Source organism: Phallusia mammillata, chromosome 2 (genome assembly GCF_965637545.1).
Source record: "Phallusia mammillata chromosome 2, kaPhaMamm4.hap1.1, whole genome shotgun sequence".
Classification (NCBI taxonomy): domain Eukaryota; kingdom Metazoa; phylum Chordata; class Ascidiacea; order Phlebobranchia; family Ascidiidae; genus Phallusia; species Phallusia mammillata.
The window spans coordinates 11,687,395-11,705,130 of record NC_137253.1 but is presented as its reverse complement, the minus strand read 5'-3'; the positions used below and the strand labels follow the sequence as shown (position 1 = coordinate 11,705,130).

General features: G+C 38.6%; 2 protein-coding genes and 1 long non-coding RNA gene across 3 annotated transcripts; 2 read left to right on the top strand and 1 right to left on the bottom strand.

Annotated features, from left to right (window-relative positions):
• Window positions 1-195: 195 nt before the first annotated feature.
• On the top strand, window positions 196-1,568 carry LOC145213864 (uncharacterized). The gene is made up of 2 exons (XR_013856904.1): window positions 196-335; window positions 471-1,568. It is a non-coding gene; the product is annotated as an uncharacterized LOC145213864 (long non-coding RNA).
• A 365-nt stretch (window positions 1,569-1,933) lies between these two features.
• On the bottom strand, window positions 1,934-8,534 carry LOC145213862 (SWI/SNF-related matrix-associated actin-dependent regulator of chromatin subfamily B member 1-A-like). The gene is made up of 9 exons (XM_080082271.1): window positions 8,348-8,534; window positions 8,082-8,193; window positions 7,326-7,455; window positions 5,542-5,682; window positions 3,848-3,975; window positions 3,049-3,218; window positions 2,669-2,859; window positions 2,216-2,347; window positions 1,934-2,132 (listed from the first exon to the last, which is right to left on the bottom strand). Exons 1-9 carry the CDS (start codon window positions 8,447-8,449, stop codon window positions 2,102-2,104), a joined length of 1,137 nt encoding a protein of 378 aa, XP_079938397.1. The 5' UTR covers window positions 8,450-8,534; the 3' UTR covers window positions 1,934-2,101.
• Window positions 8,535-12,849: 4,315 nt separating this feature from the next.
• LOC145213863 (uncharacterized) lies at window positions 12,850-16,647 on the top strand. Its single transcript, XM_080082272.1, has 5 exons — window positions 12,850-13,254; window positions 13,662-13,827; window positions 14,288-14,380; window positions 14,738-14,875; window positions 16,123-16,647. Exons 2-5 carry the CDS (start codon window positions 13,725-13,727, stop codon window positions 16,281-16,283), a joined length of 495 nt encoding a protein of 164 aa, XP_079938398.1. The 5' UTR covers window positions 12,850-13,254; window positions 13,662-13,724; the 3' UTR covers window positions 16,284-16,647.
• Window positions 16,648-17,736: the final 1,089 nt, after the last annotated feature.

The following is a 17,736-nucleotide window of genomic DNA, read 5'->3' as shown; positions in this document are numbered from 1 at the left end:
TCACAGTAATGGCAAACTCTGATTTATTACACGTAAAACAAAAGTGTAACACGTTAATTTTAAGGCGCTAAAAAACTAACTCCAGCTGCGGTAGTGCGCAATCGGTAAGAGGGCCGCCAAACGGAATGCACGATTTCACTCGACCGTAAACCGGTTCAAACCGGCCAAAACTGGTACCCGTGACGGAAGCGATTTGTGGTGAGCGCCAGGAAAATGAAAGAGACAAGAGCTTTGCACGCTCGAATGAGGACAGCGAGCGACGGAGAATGTCACTGAGACGAACAGCTGTCTGTGTCGCAGTCGTATAAAGCGCCACGCTACAATTTTCCATCGCTGTAGGCACAAGTTTTGAACTCAGAAGTTTTTTAACAATATAACATATTTGTGAGACAAAAAATGAAACAAACTTCCAAGTTAGCATTTAATTCAACTTTATTGAACACCCTAAAGCTATATGTTTATTGTTTTAGTGAAACGTTTCGTTGTTTGCATCCCGACCTACTGAAATCCTACATCAAGAAAACGATTACTTGGTTTGGAGAAATACAGACCCTTCAGCAGTAGTGACGTCACAGGAAACGACTTCTTTTGTCCGCGCGAACAAGCGCGAGTTGCCTTTTTCTTTGCCACGCTCTCGGCTTTGCTGTGGCTTTCGCAAACGCCAGGCCCGACAGTCTGTCCTGCGTGTCTGGTATAGCCGTAGTGGTGAGTTTAGAACTGTTAAATTGTTGTCTGTTGCTCTCGGCGTGGTGCACGGCCGCGAGCAGTCAATTTTCCCTGAATGCGACGAGAGTTCTGGTGGAATTTCATGGTCAGTGTGTTCGGGTTTAGGCGAACGGACCCCACAATGATGATAAATTATTAGGCCACAATTTCAGTCGCACTTTCAAGTACTGCAGTGGTTCTTCGCTTTTTTGCTCTCACACCCCTTCAAGTTTTCGTTAACTTACTTCGTACAATAAAGTAAAGCGATGTAATACTAAAATAGGCTGCAACTGACTGATTTATTTACAAGTTTAGTAGTGTTTCATATATGTTGTTCGATATATATCGTAAGTCAACATTTTTTGCTTTTTCACAAGTAACCCGCTAACAACCTATTTGTTATCCCCTGCTTTAATGCTTCGTACCCCCGGGTAAGAACCGTTAATCTCTGGTGTAATTTGGCAATTCGTTCGAGTAGTTAGTAGTTGGCACATGTTCCTTATTTTTGCTAGCAATGTTGAAGTTTAATTAAGCAGATACCTGTTTAGGGTGTTTCGCATTTTAGCAAGACTCATTTAGCAGTTGTAAGTTTTGCTTGTTTACGTAATGTATCCAAATTCCTAATCTCCTTTTTTCCAAATTTAAAGTGTAGCCTATGCCAATATATTGCATGGTGGGTGTATGTCCTGTTTTGCCAATGTCTTTCCAAAAGTAGTGTTGGTGATACGCAGGATTATTAGTTAACGTCTCGATTTGGACGGTTATTTCACCCAAGTTTGTTGGGCGAAGGTGAATGCAAACCATATTTTTGTTGCCATTTTCGATTTTTGTGTCGTATTTGAAATACACTAGCAACAACAAAATTTCTTGCACTATTTGTGAGTTTGTTGTAGGTGGGTAAAATTGCTGCCGCGTGCAGTAGAACAGCTGCTGTGTTTCATTTGACTCAAAGTCTAAATCGGTAGCCGAAAAAAACTGCAGCCGGGTTATTTACATTTAGCGGATAGGCGCTATGGCGAAAATTTCTTCAAATTACCACGGTTTTACCTGAAAAGGTTTGCGTCATGTAAAACAAAAGTGGTCCAAGCCCTACAGTCCCAACAATAAACGTCGAAATACGCACCGCACTTGCGTTTCAATACCGTAGTATTTCTTTCAAAGTTGCGTTAACACAAAATAACAAAAAAATAAAAATCTATGTTGCAATAAGTTATCATGCTATTAAAAGTTTTATAACAGCAACATTTCCATGTTTATTGCGACAACTCAAAACAACAACAATATGACAAAAACTGCAAGTCGGGACAAGGCAGACACTTCGTGTAACATCTCCTGGGCGACACCCAGCGGACATAGCAAATTCGGGACTTTTGGCAGAATTTCACAAAGTAGGACTTCACCAAGCTGCAGCGAGTCTTCTCATTCGTCTAAAAAACAAAAAATATAGGTTACACCAAACGTTAAGTTCCATGTGAAAACCAATTAAACAAAATAGAATGAAAAATCCAACCTTGTGTTACGATCTTGGTCTCTAATCTTCTTTTCCATCTCTGCATCAGTAAGTGTTTCCAGAAATGGACACCACTGATCAGCTTCACCAGTGTTTCTAATAGCGACGTCCACAGATGGGAGAGGATTTTCACTGAAAAGTGTAAGGAAACTAATTAAATCTGCCATGTTTAGTCATTTTAATTAGTTTAAGTATGTATGATCAATAATAGTGGGCTTTTTTCATTGGTCAGATATAGGTCTAATTGTATGTATGGACATCTCTGTCAGTGACAATTAAAGCGCATTGTCTGAAAAACTTGCAAAAGTACACCTTTTTCATTTTTGAACCAGATACACAACATAGAATAAGCTGTATGTTGATTAACTTATACACACAGTTGCAAAGAAGGACATGGCTGCTTTTGCTTTTGAAAAAAGACTTTCAGGTGAATTGACGAAACCTCATAGTTACCTGAAAGCATATGTTCGCTTGTGCCAACTCAACTGCCCCCTTATGCTGTAAGCAATTCCTGCAACAAATTCACCACCCAGACCCAATTCCTGACAGAGTTTTTGTGCAAATTTCTCTGGACTATTATCTGCTTCAGACATGTCCCATTCAAACTGATCAACCAAGCTTATGTTGCCCACATGGATGTTAAGCTGAAAAAAATAACATATAAATATTCCACCACATATGTTTTTGTACAATAGGTAGGTACAAATGCCCATTTCTACAGCCCAGTGATTTTTTCTAGAAAGTACTAATTCCTACAGCTCTGGGGAAACAGTGGTGCAAAGCTTAAAAAGAATCTTCGGTACTTTGTTTAATATATCGGACTATTTTTATACCTTTAAGATGACTCGCTGGTCCATTTGTTCAGAGAGAAGGCTAGAATCGGATGGAAAAGCCTCTATCTGTGTTCGAATTGCTTGAGCAATAAGGGGAACAAATGTGATGGCATTTAAATCTAGATCATCACATAAAACTTCAGCAAACATTTCTGGGGTTATCAGTTGTTCTGTAATCAACAAATAATCTTGGTAAGCAATGTTTTCAGTAGAAAGTTTCTGACAAGAGCCAATATTACTGGGTCCCAAATGATGAAAATATAACAAGGTATAAGTCAAACTCAGCAATAAATACAGGGTAGAAATAGTGACCCAGACAAATTAGGAAATAAATAAATGACTGGTATGTATGTGTAGCAAATGGTGTGTGTCAGGGTTCGGCAACCCCTGGCATGCGTGCCAAGTTTGGCGAGGTGGTTTTTCATGGCCTGCCAACCGAGTTGCGTCTTGATATTGAAGTAACAATTTAACCTGTTACATTGCTTGTTTATAGTTTTTATATAGTTTTACTGTCATTGTCCTAAAATTCAGTCTTATATGCACAAAACACTCTACTTTCTCTTTATTTGTTGATATCTGCTGGCACAAACCACTATTTTTTTGAAAAACGTTGGCATGCGAGGTCATTAACACATGAAAATAACAAGTAATTTGGCACACGTCACCTAAAAGGTTGCCGACCCCTGGTGTATGTGGTTCATCAATAAGATGTACTGTATAGTAAGTACAGTATATATAAATTAGCAACATATAGTAAAGCAAACCGTTGTCACAAATTTAACTTCAACAGATTGTTTACCATTTTTATTCCAACAAAATGTGTCACGCAATTTCTGTCCATCAACTTCCATATCAAGACGAATCGGAACAAGTACCTCTGGTTGACCGGCATTACTGTGGATGGCCTCTGGGTGGCGATCATCATAACTATTTAATACAGAAATCACTACATAAAACAAGAAGGGTGGCTTAGCACATATTGCCCTTGCACATACACTATGATCTATTTTAAAACATAAATATATTTTCTATGCTTATTTTGTATTGGGTCCCATATTAGCCATCGTCTTTTATAACCTTGGTTGTTTCTGCAGGCAAAAACTCATGGGTCCCCACACATGCAAAAGTGAAAATATTGCAATTCAATAGATAACAATGAGTAAGTTTGGTATTGTGAAGACAAACACAGTGATTGGTACTATGCACATCAAAATATGCTATATGGAGTAAAAACTATTTAAATTAAAAAACTCATGTTAGGGGGCTAGTAGGATAACTAATTGAGGTTCAACACACACAAACTTAAAAGTAGGAAACCACAATGACTCAATCAATAGTACTGCAAAATTTCAGTCCAATCTGCCAACGTTAAAAATTTCAACCACTAGAGGTGTTTTGAGCAACAACCGTTAATGTTTCTGACGTCAAAGGGCTGTTAACAATCCCCGAACTGCAATGGCGCAATAACGATAATTGGCATACTTTACAAGCTATCCAAATTTTAGCCAATTCTGACATTGTTTACAAACTCACCCCCTTTAGGGGGTTAGCGGGGTAAATACTAAGGTTATCCGGACAAACAAAGTGGGATGCACATCTACATAACTATATCTACCATCTGTATAAGTTTCAGCCACATCCATCAAGCATTTGATAGAAAAACGAGTCGGACAAACTTCGAGGGAAAATACCCATTTTAGGGGGCTAGCGGGGTAAATACTGGGGTTATCAACAAAAACAAAGTGGAATGCACATCTACATAACTACATTTACCATCTTTATAAGTTTCAGCCACATCCATCAAGCATTTGATGGCAAAACGAGTCAGACAAACTTCGGGGGGGAAATACCATTTTAGGGGGCTAGCGGGGTAAATACTGGGGTTATCAACAAAAGCAAAAGTGGGATGCACATCTACATAACTGCATCTACCATCTGTGTAAATTTCAGCCAAATCCATCAAGCATTTGATGGCAAAACGAGTCAGACAAACTTCGGGGGAAAAACACCCATTTTAGGGGGCTAGCGGGGTAAATACTGGGGTTATCAACAAAAACAAAGTGGGATGCACATCTACATAACTACATCTACCATCTGTGTAAATTTCAGCCAAATTCATCAAACATTTGATGGAAAAACGAATCGGACAAACTTCGGGGAAAAAATACCCATTTTAGGGGGCTAGCGGGGTAAATACTGGGGTTATCAACAAACACAAAGTGGGATGCACATCTACATAACTACATCTACCATCTGTGTAAATTTCATCCAAATCCATCAAGGATTTGATGGAAAAACGAGTCGGACAAACTTTGGGTAGAAGAAAAAAAAAAGAAAAAAAACAAAAACATTTTGAGTAAAATCAATATGTGTCCCCTTCAGGGAAGGGGACCCATAATAACAAGTTGCATTTACAATCACTACATAGGAAACACTAAACACAGATACTCGGATAAAAATAACTTTTTGCATAAAATGTGTAAAATATATTACCAGAAAGGAAATGTCCGAATTTTCTTTTTGTCATTGGGGATGTGGGTTATTGATGTTGCACAGGGAACAGCATCAAGATGGTGGGAACTGTTGGGAAGGGCTGGAACCCATTGGTTGCTTCTTTTCTGTTTGTTTGCATCACTGCAAAACATTACATTCTTAAACATGAATATTACAAAAGTAAGCAGGCCCCAAAAAACGCTTCTGCCATATACAGACGAAGTTAGGTTAATCGTCTAACCCAGTGGTTCCCCAACTTCTTCATATTTTTTTCAAAACGGTCCCTTTGCCATTATTTCGAGGGCTCACGGTCCTTAAGCCTAAATGTGTATTTCATAAAAACGAAAGTTGATTGCAGGATTTTAGCTAGTTATGCAAAATTGCGCATAACAATCATCCAAAGACAACATGTGCCATCACAAACAGGAGAAAAACATTACGATTGTGCGCGAACAATTGCATTTTTGAAAGTTGTCATCCAATAAAGGCCATTGTTTAGCAATGGAGACAGTCGATTTTCAATTCTACTTTGATTTAAACTTATTTAGTGGCACAAACTGACGCCAAATAAGATTATGGAATTACTTCAACCGCTTCACGGTCTCCCCAAATTGCCTCACGGACCCCTAAAGCAGGGCTTCTCAAACTGTGGGTCGCGACCCCAATTGGGGTCACGGAATATAATTTTGGGGTCACGAAACATTTTGCGTTATTATGTCAGTCACAATAAATGCTATACATGCGTACATTTATTGTTTACACATCATTTCCGTGTAGAGGCTATACCGGGGATGCACAACCTTGCGGCCGTACAGAGACGAGTTTGTGCGGCCGTGAACATGTTGATTAGAACATATGTACCATCGGCCTTGACGTAAATAAACACTCTTTTGCACAAAATTTTGATTTTCAAACGGCTGTAAACACATTTAGTGGAACTTAAAAGAGTATTACCAGCCTAGTAGCCATATGTGCCAGACTTTTTTATGCCCATTGTGTGCAAACAATGCGAAAAAGCAGATACCACAAGCGTCACAATATAGATTATGACGTCATAAAAGCAAAGGCTGTCAAATTGTGTATTAAGTTAGAAATTTATTTAGGCTTTTTAGGCGTCATTAGATAGTATCTTTATAAATAATATATACGTATTTCTTTACATCAGTAATTTTAAAACACTAGCAAGCAGGCAATAAGCGGCTGGTGAAATAAGGATCTGTGATGCGGCCGTCGTATCGCAAAGGTTGTGCACCCCTGGGCTATACCCATCAAGGGGTCCCGTAGAAATTTCTGTTTTAAAATGGGGTCGCAGAGCAAGAAAGTTTGAGTAGCCCTGCCCTAAAGGACCGCGGACCCCAGTTTGGGAACCGCTGGTCTAACCCAGTGGTTCTCAAACTTTTTTTGTTGTGACGCCTCTGAAAAAGTTTTCTGGACTTGCGACACACCAGCAAATAAAAGTTAATGAGGAAACTTATTATTCAAGTTGTGTTTATTGACACAACAACAAAAAGCCACGAAACTGTTTCTGCGACACCCTTGGAATATTGAAACGACGCACCAGGGCATCGCGGCGCACAGTTTGCGGACTCCTGGTCTAACCAATTATTTAAGCTTTTTATACAATTAACCAGATTATGTGATTTATGGATGACCTTTTCAGCCAAAGGCACTGGTTGGGATTTGCAATCCCTATCCAATTAACCACATTTGTTTGTATCCATGATTTAGTACCAAAGTTTGTTGTATCAGTACGCAAGCAAACTAAAAAAAGTCAGTGTACAAACCGGAGACTTGTATCAGATGTGGTAGAAAGCGTAGCAGCTCGATATTGTTCATCATTGCCTTCATATACGTCCTGAACTTCACAAGCTTTCAACAGCGACACATTAGTTGCCAAGTTGCTGTGACCAATATCTGCAAAAAGAATTTTTAGGAAAATTTTAGAAATGCTTATAGGATACATAAAATTATCAAGCCACCTTCCTTCCTTAAACCTATTTTTTCTGCAATAGTTATCAAAAAACGCTGAAAGTCACTAAAAGATGCTGAATGTGTGTTAATAAACCTCAATCCCTGCAGGATGCAAAAATGCATGCAGAGTATACCTTATCTGTATTAGGTTAAATATTTTGAAATACCTATACTGCTAACTTGCAATACAACTGTTTTTAATTGTTCATTTTAAAATGACTTGCTGGCATGATTGCTGTTACAAAATATCTGTTTGTAATACTTTTTGTTGACAATCCTAGTTTCCACCTTCTTCTCAGTTCTCGTTTTACTGCCCTTTCCCAAACATCTACAAAAACATGACAAATAGGTATTTGTGAAGGAAGTGGTCATCATTTGCTGCCAACTGCAAGACCAGCAAGGAATTAAAGGTTATACCAATACAAAGTTTCTATGTTGATCTTTTATACATCCACTTCTAAACTTTCACATACTTTCTATTAAGACAAGAAACGAGAAAGCAAAAAGTAAAATAACAATATTCAACAGTGTTGCCGCTGTTTGCTTTTATTGTCTAATATAAATTATACCTGGTGATCGTGCAGCTATAATTTTCCTTTCCTCTGGAGTTGCCATACGTCTCCATAGTGATGGGTATCGCTTGTACAATGATCCTCGAAATAATCTCAAGTAATTGCCAACCTACGAAAATATGTTGGAAAATGTGAGCACATGGATATACACAGAAAAATTGAAATACGTTACTTGCCATTAAGTTAACAGGAAAAAAGATACAACGACAAAATTCTGACGATACATTTTTTGAAACAAATGTGCCAGCCATCATGCAGTATACCTCGGAACCGATCATGTAATATTCGCCACCTTCCTCCAATTGAAACTTGGTTGGTTTCTGTCCAAAAGTCCGTGGACCGCTACTTTCTCCAGATTTGGACATCTTGTAACAGGAAGGCAGCAAGTTTTAAGCAAAAAATGAGGCGAATTCAAAACAAAGGGTAACACTAATTTACGGAATGATGAATGGTCGGAATGGTCGGAACGCTCACTAATTTACGGAATGGTCGGAATTGTCGGAATGGAATGAATAGGGCCAAAACTAATTTGATGAATGGTCGGAACGGAAAATTTGATGAATGGTCGGAACTGTCGGAATAGAATGAACTGTCGGAATGGAATGAATGACGCTGTAGGAGGCTAGGAGCAGAATGAAATGAACGAAGCTGTATGAACAGAATGAACTGTCGGAATGAAATGAACGAAGCTGTATGAACAGAATGAACTGTCGGAATGAAATGAACGAAGCTGTATGAACAGAATGAACTGTCGAAATGAAATGTACGAAGCTGTATGAACAGAATGAACTGTCGAAATGAAATGAACGAAGCTGTAGGAACAGAATGAACTGTCGAAATGAAATGTACGAAGCTGTATGAACAGAATGAACTGTCGGAATGAAATAAATGACGCTGTATGAACAGAATGAACTGTCGGAATGAAATAAACGAAGCTGTATGAAGAGAATGAACTGTCGGAATGAGATGAACGAAGCTGGATAAACGGAATGAACTGTCGGAATGAAATGAACAAGGCTGTATGAACAGCTGTATTATTGCCAAATAAATGCAACAGAATCAATCGAACGTGTTTCCTTTTTAATTAAATTTGTTATCGTATGAATGTTGTACCACAGGGGTGTGCAACCTGCGGTCCGCGGGCCAAGTGCGGCACATTAAGATAAAAGTTATGTGGCCCACAGAGACGCTTGGTTTCAAATGTACTGGAAAACGAGTCCAGTTACTTTATATTTTTGAACAGATCAATACCCCCGGTCATAGGCGCCGAGTGGGCGGTGGCGGTGTGCCGTGGATATTTTGATTTGTCTGTAGTGGTGTAATACGAAACATCGTAAAATCTGGAAACAATTAGCAAAAATTTTGCTTTTAAACAAGCATGCTAGCATAAAAGCAACAAAACGTGTAGAAACTGCGACCTGTTTTAGTTAGTGCTTTGTTTATGACGTCAAACACAGAATTGTTGGCAGTGAATGTATGGCTTTTATATTGTACTGTAATGCACGCATTAGTGACGTCACGAAACGTGACGTCATAATTTACAGATTTATTGTTATTATTAGATTGTTTGATTTGGGCGCAGCAGCAACTACAACCTTTACAGTACTTTCAAGCAACCCCGCTTCCATTGTCTAAAAGTTTACATGTCAAAGTTTTTTTATTATTAAGTTCACAACATCCTAAAACATTGGTGAGACATTGCGACCTTTTGCGAATAACAAGAACAGCAAATTCGCAGCGGGCTGTGCTAATATTTTTTTTTGGTTTAACTTTAACCTCGTAAATTTAGCTTTGTCTTATCGCCTTATGGTCGTTGTTTATCTACGGTTTGCCAACACAACAAACAATCAATTTATTATTACCCGACGTACTGAGACTCTTAACCAAGGATGGCAGTACGGTACGGTACGCATTGCATTGACCGTACCACGTCAGTGGCGTAGCCAGGGAGGGACCAAAGGGGCCATGGCCCCTCCCAAATTTTAAAGTTGTACATTGATAAACTTTAATTTAGTGTAGTTTCGTCCCGCATCATTGTGGTTTCATCTCTCAACTATCAAAGGAATATATAAATTACCAAAAATGACTTTTGTCACCAAGTTGTAGACCGAAATCCATGCTTTTTTGATTCATGCAGACATGGAATAAATCAATAAAGCGTTTGGCTGCCCCGTCGAACCACAGTCTGGCAAGTCACGTGTTTGGTAAAAGCACGCCGAGCGTTAGCAAAAAGTTGTATTAGAAAACAAATTATTTGGCCTCTCCCAAAATGTTTGGCTGCCTACGCCACTGTACCACGTACCTCGTTACGCAGAGCGTACCGTGCCAAATGTCAGAAATCAAACTACTTGAGGTACGGTACGCAAAATCGTACCGTAGGCCCACCTTTAAATAAACCAATCGGGATTAGGTTGGATACATTTTATGACATGCACTTAAAGGAGCAGTGTCTAAACTCTAAACATGCTGCCCCACTACAACCAGCTTATTCGAAATGAAAGGTTGATGTGTTTTCTACGATGGGCTCATGCAGCGACAGTGTGTAATTTTCAATAGCATGTTTTTTAAAATCATTGCTGCGAAAGAGACAGCAACAACACTAGCTAGATTTTTAACTAACTTGAGAATCAATTACAAATGTCGAGTTAATCTCTGTTCTTGTCATGTGCGCGTTTTAATAATACGCCCACAGTACGCGTAACCCTCCTTTTGCGTAGCGGTCAGCCCGTAAGCACAAATAAGCAGTGACGTCACAAACTTTTTTGAGTACTGTTGTAGTACAGGGACATTGTGATAAAATCATGTCATAAACAATTTAAATTCAAGTTTCGAAAAAATTCAAAGATGATCCGTTTATTCAACATGTATTATGCGTACCAGTACAGTGGTACGGTGCGGTGGTACGCTCTAGTAAAGTACCGTACCCGTACCTCAGCTTTCGTCGCGTACCGTAGTTTTTGATGAAATTCGCTGCGTACTGTACCGTACTGCCATCCTTGCTCTACCTTACTTTGCGAAACCAAACACACTTGAAAAATAAAATAGACAACGCTACGTTGAATTCACGACTATGCAATTTGTGAAGATTAACGATTGTGCTGAAAATAACATTTATCCACTTGGGAGACGTTATTTTACTTAAAAAGTATTTTTTCCAAAGTAACCTAGCTTCGTTTTTAAGAAAGTCAAAGGCCGTAGGTTGCCGTTTTTGGACAAGCTTAGTCTTTGTTAAAACTTTTATTCAGATTAATATATTTGCCTGACCGAAGAACACTGAGCAAGTAAATTGTATCATTAACAAACATCGAGCCGGAAATAATATAACATTGAAATCATCTAAATTCATTTTGTTTCGTTCATACGATAACATTCATTCGATTCCGACGTTCATTCCGTTCCTACAGCCCCATTGATTTCATTCCGACAGTTCATTCTGTTCATATAGCTTCGTTCATTTCATTCCGACAGTTCACTCAGTTCATACAGCTTCGTTCATTTCATTCCGACAGTTCATTCTGTTCCTACAGCTTCGTTCATTTCATTCCGACAGTTCATTCTGTTCCTACAGCTTCGTTCATTTCATTCCGACAGTTCACTCTGTTCCTATAGCTTCGTTCATTTCATTCCGACAGTTCACTCTGTTCCTATAGCTTCGTTCATTTCATTCCGACAATTCACTCTGTTCATACAACTTCGTTCATTTCATTCCGACAGTTCATTCTGCTCTTACAGCGTCATTCATTCCATTCCGACAGTTCATTCTATTCCGACAGTTCATTCCGTTCCGACCATTCATCAAATTAGTTTTGGCCCTATTCATTCCATTCCGACAATTCCGACCATTCCGTAAATTAGTGAGCGTTCCGACCATTCCGACCATTCATCATTCCGTAAATTAGTGCTACCCAAAACAAACAATAGTGAGAAACTGGGAACGCAAAATCCAAACCAAAGTGAATGAGCGAAGGCACATGCTTGCGGATGAGATCAGAGACTTTTCAACGGAGTTTGTATTGCCAACATTTTTCAGCTTGTTAAAATTTCACGCATTGAAAGAAGACAATTTAAGCATCAAGAACAAAAAGTATTTTTGTTGAGCCATATAGGGATTGGATGCTCATAAATTTGGCTAGAAGTCTACTTCTCTGGCGTGAGTAGCCTACTATTTTCGGCTCTGGCAGGGTGGGGAACTAGTTTTTGGCTTAGTTTTAATGCTGTTTTTGTTATAAAAACCCCTGCCACACTCAAATAGCCTTAACTGTCACCACTTCACAAGTTTTTTATTAAATACGCTCGTGCTTCTCAAACTAATCGAAAAACGAACCAAAATTAAAGCAATCCAGTTTTGGGACGCGACAGAAGGGTTGACAAGCAATGAAATGGGCAATAGTGCTCTTTGCCACCTATATCTTTTGTGTATTTTCAAATATTGTGATGTGAGTTCTTATGTTAATGGATGTTCAGTAGCATAGTTGCAGATTTTACAGATCTATGTTTGACTTAAAACCAGGTGGCGCCATAGATCAACATAGTTTACCAGAAGACATACCAGTTTTTCTCAAAAATTTTTGCCCTTTTCGCGTTTTAGCAAATTTTTACTGTTGTCTTTCATTGCACATATTTTTACAGTCTTTCCTAAAAACGGTTTGGACCGGTAAAAACACAATGGTTGCAAAGCGACAGGACAGACAAAAATATTTGAAAAAGGCATACGTCAGGCAAGATTTTTAGATGACAGGTCACTATAAAAATAAGTTACGATTGAGTTGAATGTGTGGGGTTTTAAGCAACGAGCGGTAAATGTATTGCAACGAGCCGTTCTACTTTTTATCACAAGGCTGAACAAATCAGACCCACCACTGCAAAAACCATTGCAAGGAGTCCCATAAAATCATCAAATCAAATGGACCGCACGAACGAGCCACGTTTAGACAAATCAAGTAGTTCTCTTCTATAGACGTTGTTTTTACCTGGGGCGAAATTGTGTGAACCAGTTCTGACGACCTGACTGTGTCTGACGATTGGCGTTTTTCGTCCTGCGGGCATGGCTTGAGCAGTCAAGCGTGTTGCTCTCTTCTCTAAAGTCCTTCACTCCATTGTACCGGTTATACAAGGCAGGGTCAAGACGTGATTTTAAAGGCGGTTCCCAACTTAGTTGACAGGAATCTAGGTAAGTTGTTGCTGTTTTCTCGGTTTGGTTTCAACGTTCAAGTTTGTTTATTTGGTTACAATAAAGTTGAACTATGACTTGAGCTATTAACCAGTAAAACGCAAGACTGTTTAAATGTCTTTTACGAGAATGCACATTTAGCTGTGGTTTGATACGAACATTTAAGAGTATATTGTAACTGTAAAATTTAAAAGATTTTGGTAGTATTTGTGCGTTGGTAGACAGCGTTTGATACAAATTAGTTCCGTTTACACTAAAAAACGACAGAAAGTAAATTCTGGTTTTAGAGGCATTAGAGCCCACGTATTAACAAGCACCTCATATACGTCTTACAAACCTTAAACATGTGCCTTAGTTTTTTACTACATGTTATTCATGTCATTGTATCTGTTTTGTATTTGTTTCAGAACCATCGCAGCACAAAGTACATTTATTACATAAACAATATTTGACTCAGACCAGCAAAAAAGATGGGAAAAAGCGTAATTCTATCGGCCGTGGCCGCCTTTCTTGGAATGGTCGGATTTGTTTTCATCTTGGTTGCGATCTGCACCAACAATTGGCTCGTTGAAAGTAAGTTTCAAGTGGCTCTCGGAGGGCTTTGCCACATTTCTGCATTATCTAAAGAACTGCTGAAAACTATGTTAACTCCCATACATTTAGGTTGGGTTTGGAGTGTCCAAAAACCTTTTTGTGTGTGTATGTACGAAAAAACCTAAAAATAATCCTGTGAATAAATTGTATCTTAGTTTGTGCTGTACTGAAAATAAAGGTTTCGCCCGCTTTTTCACTAATACCTGTGTCAAACGATTTCAATATTTAACATCAGGCATTCTTCTTCTCCTTTCGTACGCACTTTTGGTAATAAGGTAACAAGGGTAATATGCTCTTTACTGGCACACTTAAAATGCTGCGGGGCTTATAAGTTACATGCAATGTTGTTGTGAAAATAAGTAAAATCATGTTTGTTTTATGCAGTTCGCTTCAAATGTGTTTTGTAAATTGTAAAACAGCAATATGGTTTTATTTCTAGGCGCTACCAACACCGGGTTATGGCAAAGGTGCACTGATGCATCAGGGTGCGAAAACTTTGCTGTTGGCGAGAGCAGGATTTACCGCAACTACGGTAAACGCGTTTTACCTATTTTGTTTGCAGAATTGTTCAACTAATAAGTCCCACCGTCGACGAACGAAGAATGTACCGTAGTTTTGTATTTAGATTATATGGTACTTTCTCTTTACAACGTGTAAGTATTTTAAAATCAGATTTGAATACCGGTAAGACATCAGCATAATTTGTTACACACCACAAAATTACATTCTATTGAACGTATAATTTTAATTGTACCGTGTCAGCAATTAAGCTGTTCAGGTGTATGACCGTTGATTAAGTTTTACAGTATCCCATTGCTTGTGTTCATTAATGTACATAAAGTAGGTTTAGAATATATTTCACAATATTTTTACCATTTTTGTTTTATAGAAATGGTTCGTGGATTTGGTGTGCTGGCTGTCACAATGGTGTTTCTCGGCTTTGTGGTCACCCTTGTCAACATTGCATTTAGAAACGCTGGAGTTAAGATCGGAGCGTCCGTAATGGCCACATTGTATTTGATGGGAGGTAGGTTTAACTTGTTTGGGCTGCGAAATCACACAATAGTCAGTTTATCATTGCTTTGCCAGTTAATAACATTATCGAAAGAAACCATACGAAAGTATTTGTTTGTTTTGACCTTTGGTAGTGACCTCTAAAGTAGTCACAAGATTCGTGAAAAAAAACGCAATTTGGTCTTTTGGTAATTCCAGTCAATTTCCGCGGGCATATTTCAGTTCCTTAAGTTAAAAAGCCGTGATCGCACACCCGTGTCGAGGAGCGCCAGATCCTTTAACGCTAGATCAAACTTTAGCTAGGCGCTTGAAATTCTGTACAGAATTCGTCAACAACATGCGTCACGTTCTGAACAGGAGCGTAACAGCGCGTAATTGTGTACATGACTAAGCCAAGCGTGCTTTTCGTGGCCCAAAACCTAGAAAACAAAATTGAAAAGTGACGTGCTTTCGGCTGTTGTTGAAAGCCAGTCCACAACTTCGCGTCCAACAAAAGCAGGATTATTCACGTCCTTGTTCTGCTAGGTGGCCCTAAAAACAGCGTTGTCTGCATTTGGTTGTCTGTATGTTTGTAAAGCATATCTTCAGCAGACGTCTAAGCATTTTTCAACACAACTTTAATTGATATGTTAGTGATGATTAACGTTATGGGTATAAACTAACCTTTTACGAACCGGAAAATTCAAAATCGTTAATTTACGCCCTTTATTTGATACGCCTTGTTTTCCCGTCGGTCGCTTTCCCAAATGAATCACTTTATGTTTGTTTTTGTTTTTTTTATTAACAAATTAGTTTGCGAGTCCAAATGCTGGATTAACATTCTGTTACAGAAGTGCGGAATTGACATTGTGATGAAACATATTGTCTTTATATTTTTTTATTTTTTGATGATTTTTTACAGTATTGTCTGATTTATCTTATGTTTACTTACATTTTGCCCCCAAAATATGTCAAGTTTATCCCAACAGAACAAATTTACCCCGAATAATAAGAACCTCTGTTTTTATTCGCCAATATAATTACAGTTTAAGTTATAAACAATTTTTTTAATGTTTTTTATGGAGGCGCTGAACTCCGTTAAAGATTCTGTCCCCGCTTCGTAAACAAACGTCACAAAACAACAGCGACCTATTTGTTTAAACACGCACCGCTAAACACGTTCACCGACGACCAATGTTGGCACCATTACTCACTTCACGGTTGCAACACAACACCACCGTGCAGCCTCACATTCAAAACAAAATCCCATTCTCTTCACAGCATTCTTTGGCTTGACGTGCGTGGGGCTCTTCACAAGTCTCTCGTATTCAAGTGGAACCATTGCTTGGGGTTACTCCTTTGGTCTTGGTTGGGCCTCCTTTCCCTTTGCCCTTGTTGCCGGCGGAATCATGGCTTACATGGAGTTGGCGATGACTGCTTAAGTTAAAAAGCGGAGAAGATATAACCTTGTGCCTTTTTACATTAAATTGTGTTACTGATTTTATTGCTTTTATGCGTTTTAACCTGCTTTTATAACATGGCCAAAACCATGACCTATATGCCCGACAAGAAGAGTATAAAGCCAAAATCGTGTGTAAATATACTTTGATTTCACGTGAGCTTCTGGCGCAAAACGTTGTTTTGCTAAAACTGTTGCATTGTGATAACACGAAATGCTTGTAGCATTACTACAACGTTTTCAAACTAACACGCAATTTTCAGTATTTTTGCTTGTACGTAGGAGTGCTGAAGTTTGCTGCATACGATACAAAATGTTCAAATAAAAGTGAAACCAAATATACGTGATATTAGCATCATTTTGTAGTATTATACTTTGGCTGATAGGAATTTTTCCTATCATAGAAGACAAAATACTCTCTTTGTTATTCAGAACTGATGGACGTAACGTTTGTTTAGCTAAGAAAAGGAAATTCCTTCTTTTCTTTCTGACTAAAACCAAAAACGCAGCATGCGTACGCAAAAATCAAATAATAATTCCGCAAGATGGCGACTAAAACCTATTACTACGCGGAAATAATGTTTTCAAAGACTATTGCGGTTCCCATGCTTTGCAAAAAAAACAAATAATGGTGTTACAGCGAGAATTAATTGTTCCGCTTGGCTGATTTAAGTTCTCCTTTATTCGTGACGTATTGAAATATTCATCCGCGACAGAGCATGTGCTTTGAACGCCACGTTTTTGTGAGCTGCGTTAGTTGCTAGGTTTGCAGTCAATTTAAGTGAATTTATCCTAATTTCTAGTGACTATTTTGTTTATAGTGAAACTGTAAATGTTAAGAGCAATAGCTAAAATGCTGAATTGTCAGTTGTGGAACCTCTAGCCGCGTGCTAGTAAAGCCCTGGTTACCCAACAGTTGGTATGTTTTATGTTCTTACTTGATTTGTGTTTAACTTGTGTTAATGTGTATTTTAACAGTAACTTGACTTGTTATGAGTAATTGTAAGTAATTTTAATGTAAAATGTGACTGATTAACGTGGATTTAAGTAAGACCTGTGTGTACTGTTAAAACTGCTTATTGTGTGATTGTCGCTATGACGTCATAATGTGTACGTCTGGCTTATGTATGTTATTTGTGGTTACAGAAAAACCGTTGCCGTTGCTATTGACGTTGTCGTCTTGGTTTATTCGTCAGCGTTGCCTTTTATCGCCAAAAAAGAACATTCGTTGCAAATGCAAGAGTGGGTCGTCTTGGAGGACAGGCTGTAGGACGGGCGCGTTTTACAAAAAGGGTTATCTAGTGTGACGAACGGCGCAGGGCCAGGCTGCGCACCTAGCGGTCGTTACATTAAAGTTTTTCAACTCACGGAAAAACTGTTGAAAAATAAAGTTTTTCAACTGATTGAAAACAAAGTGTTCAATCTACGGAAATCGT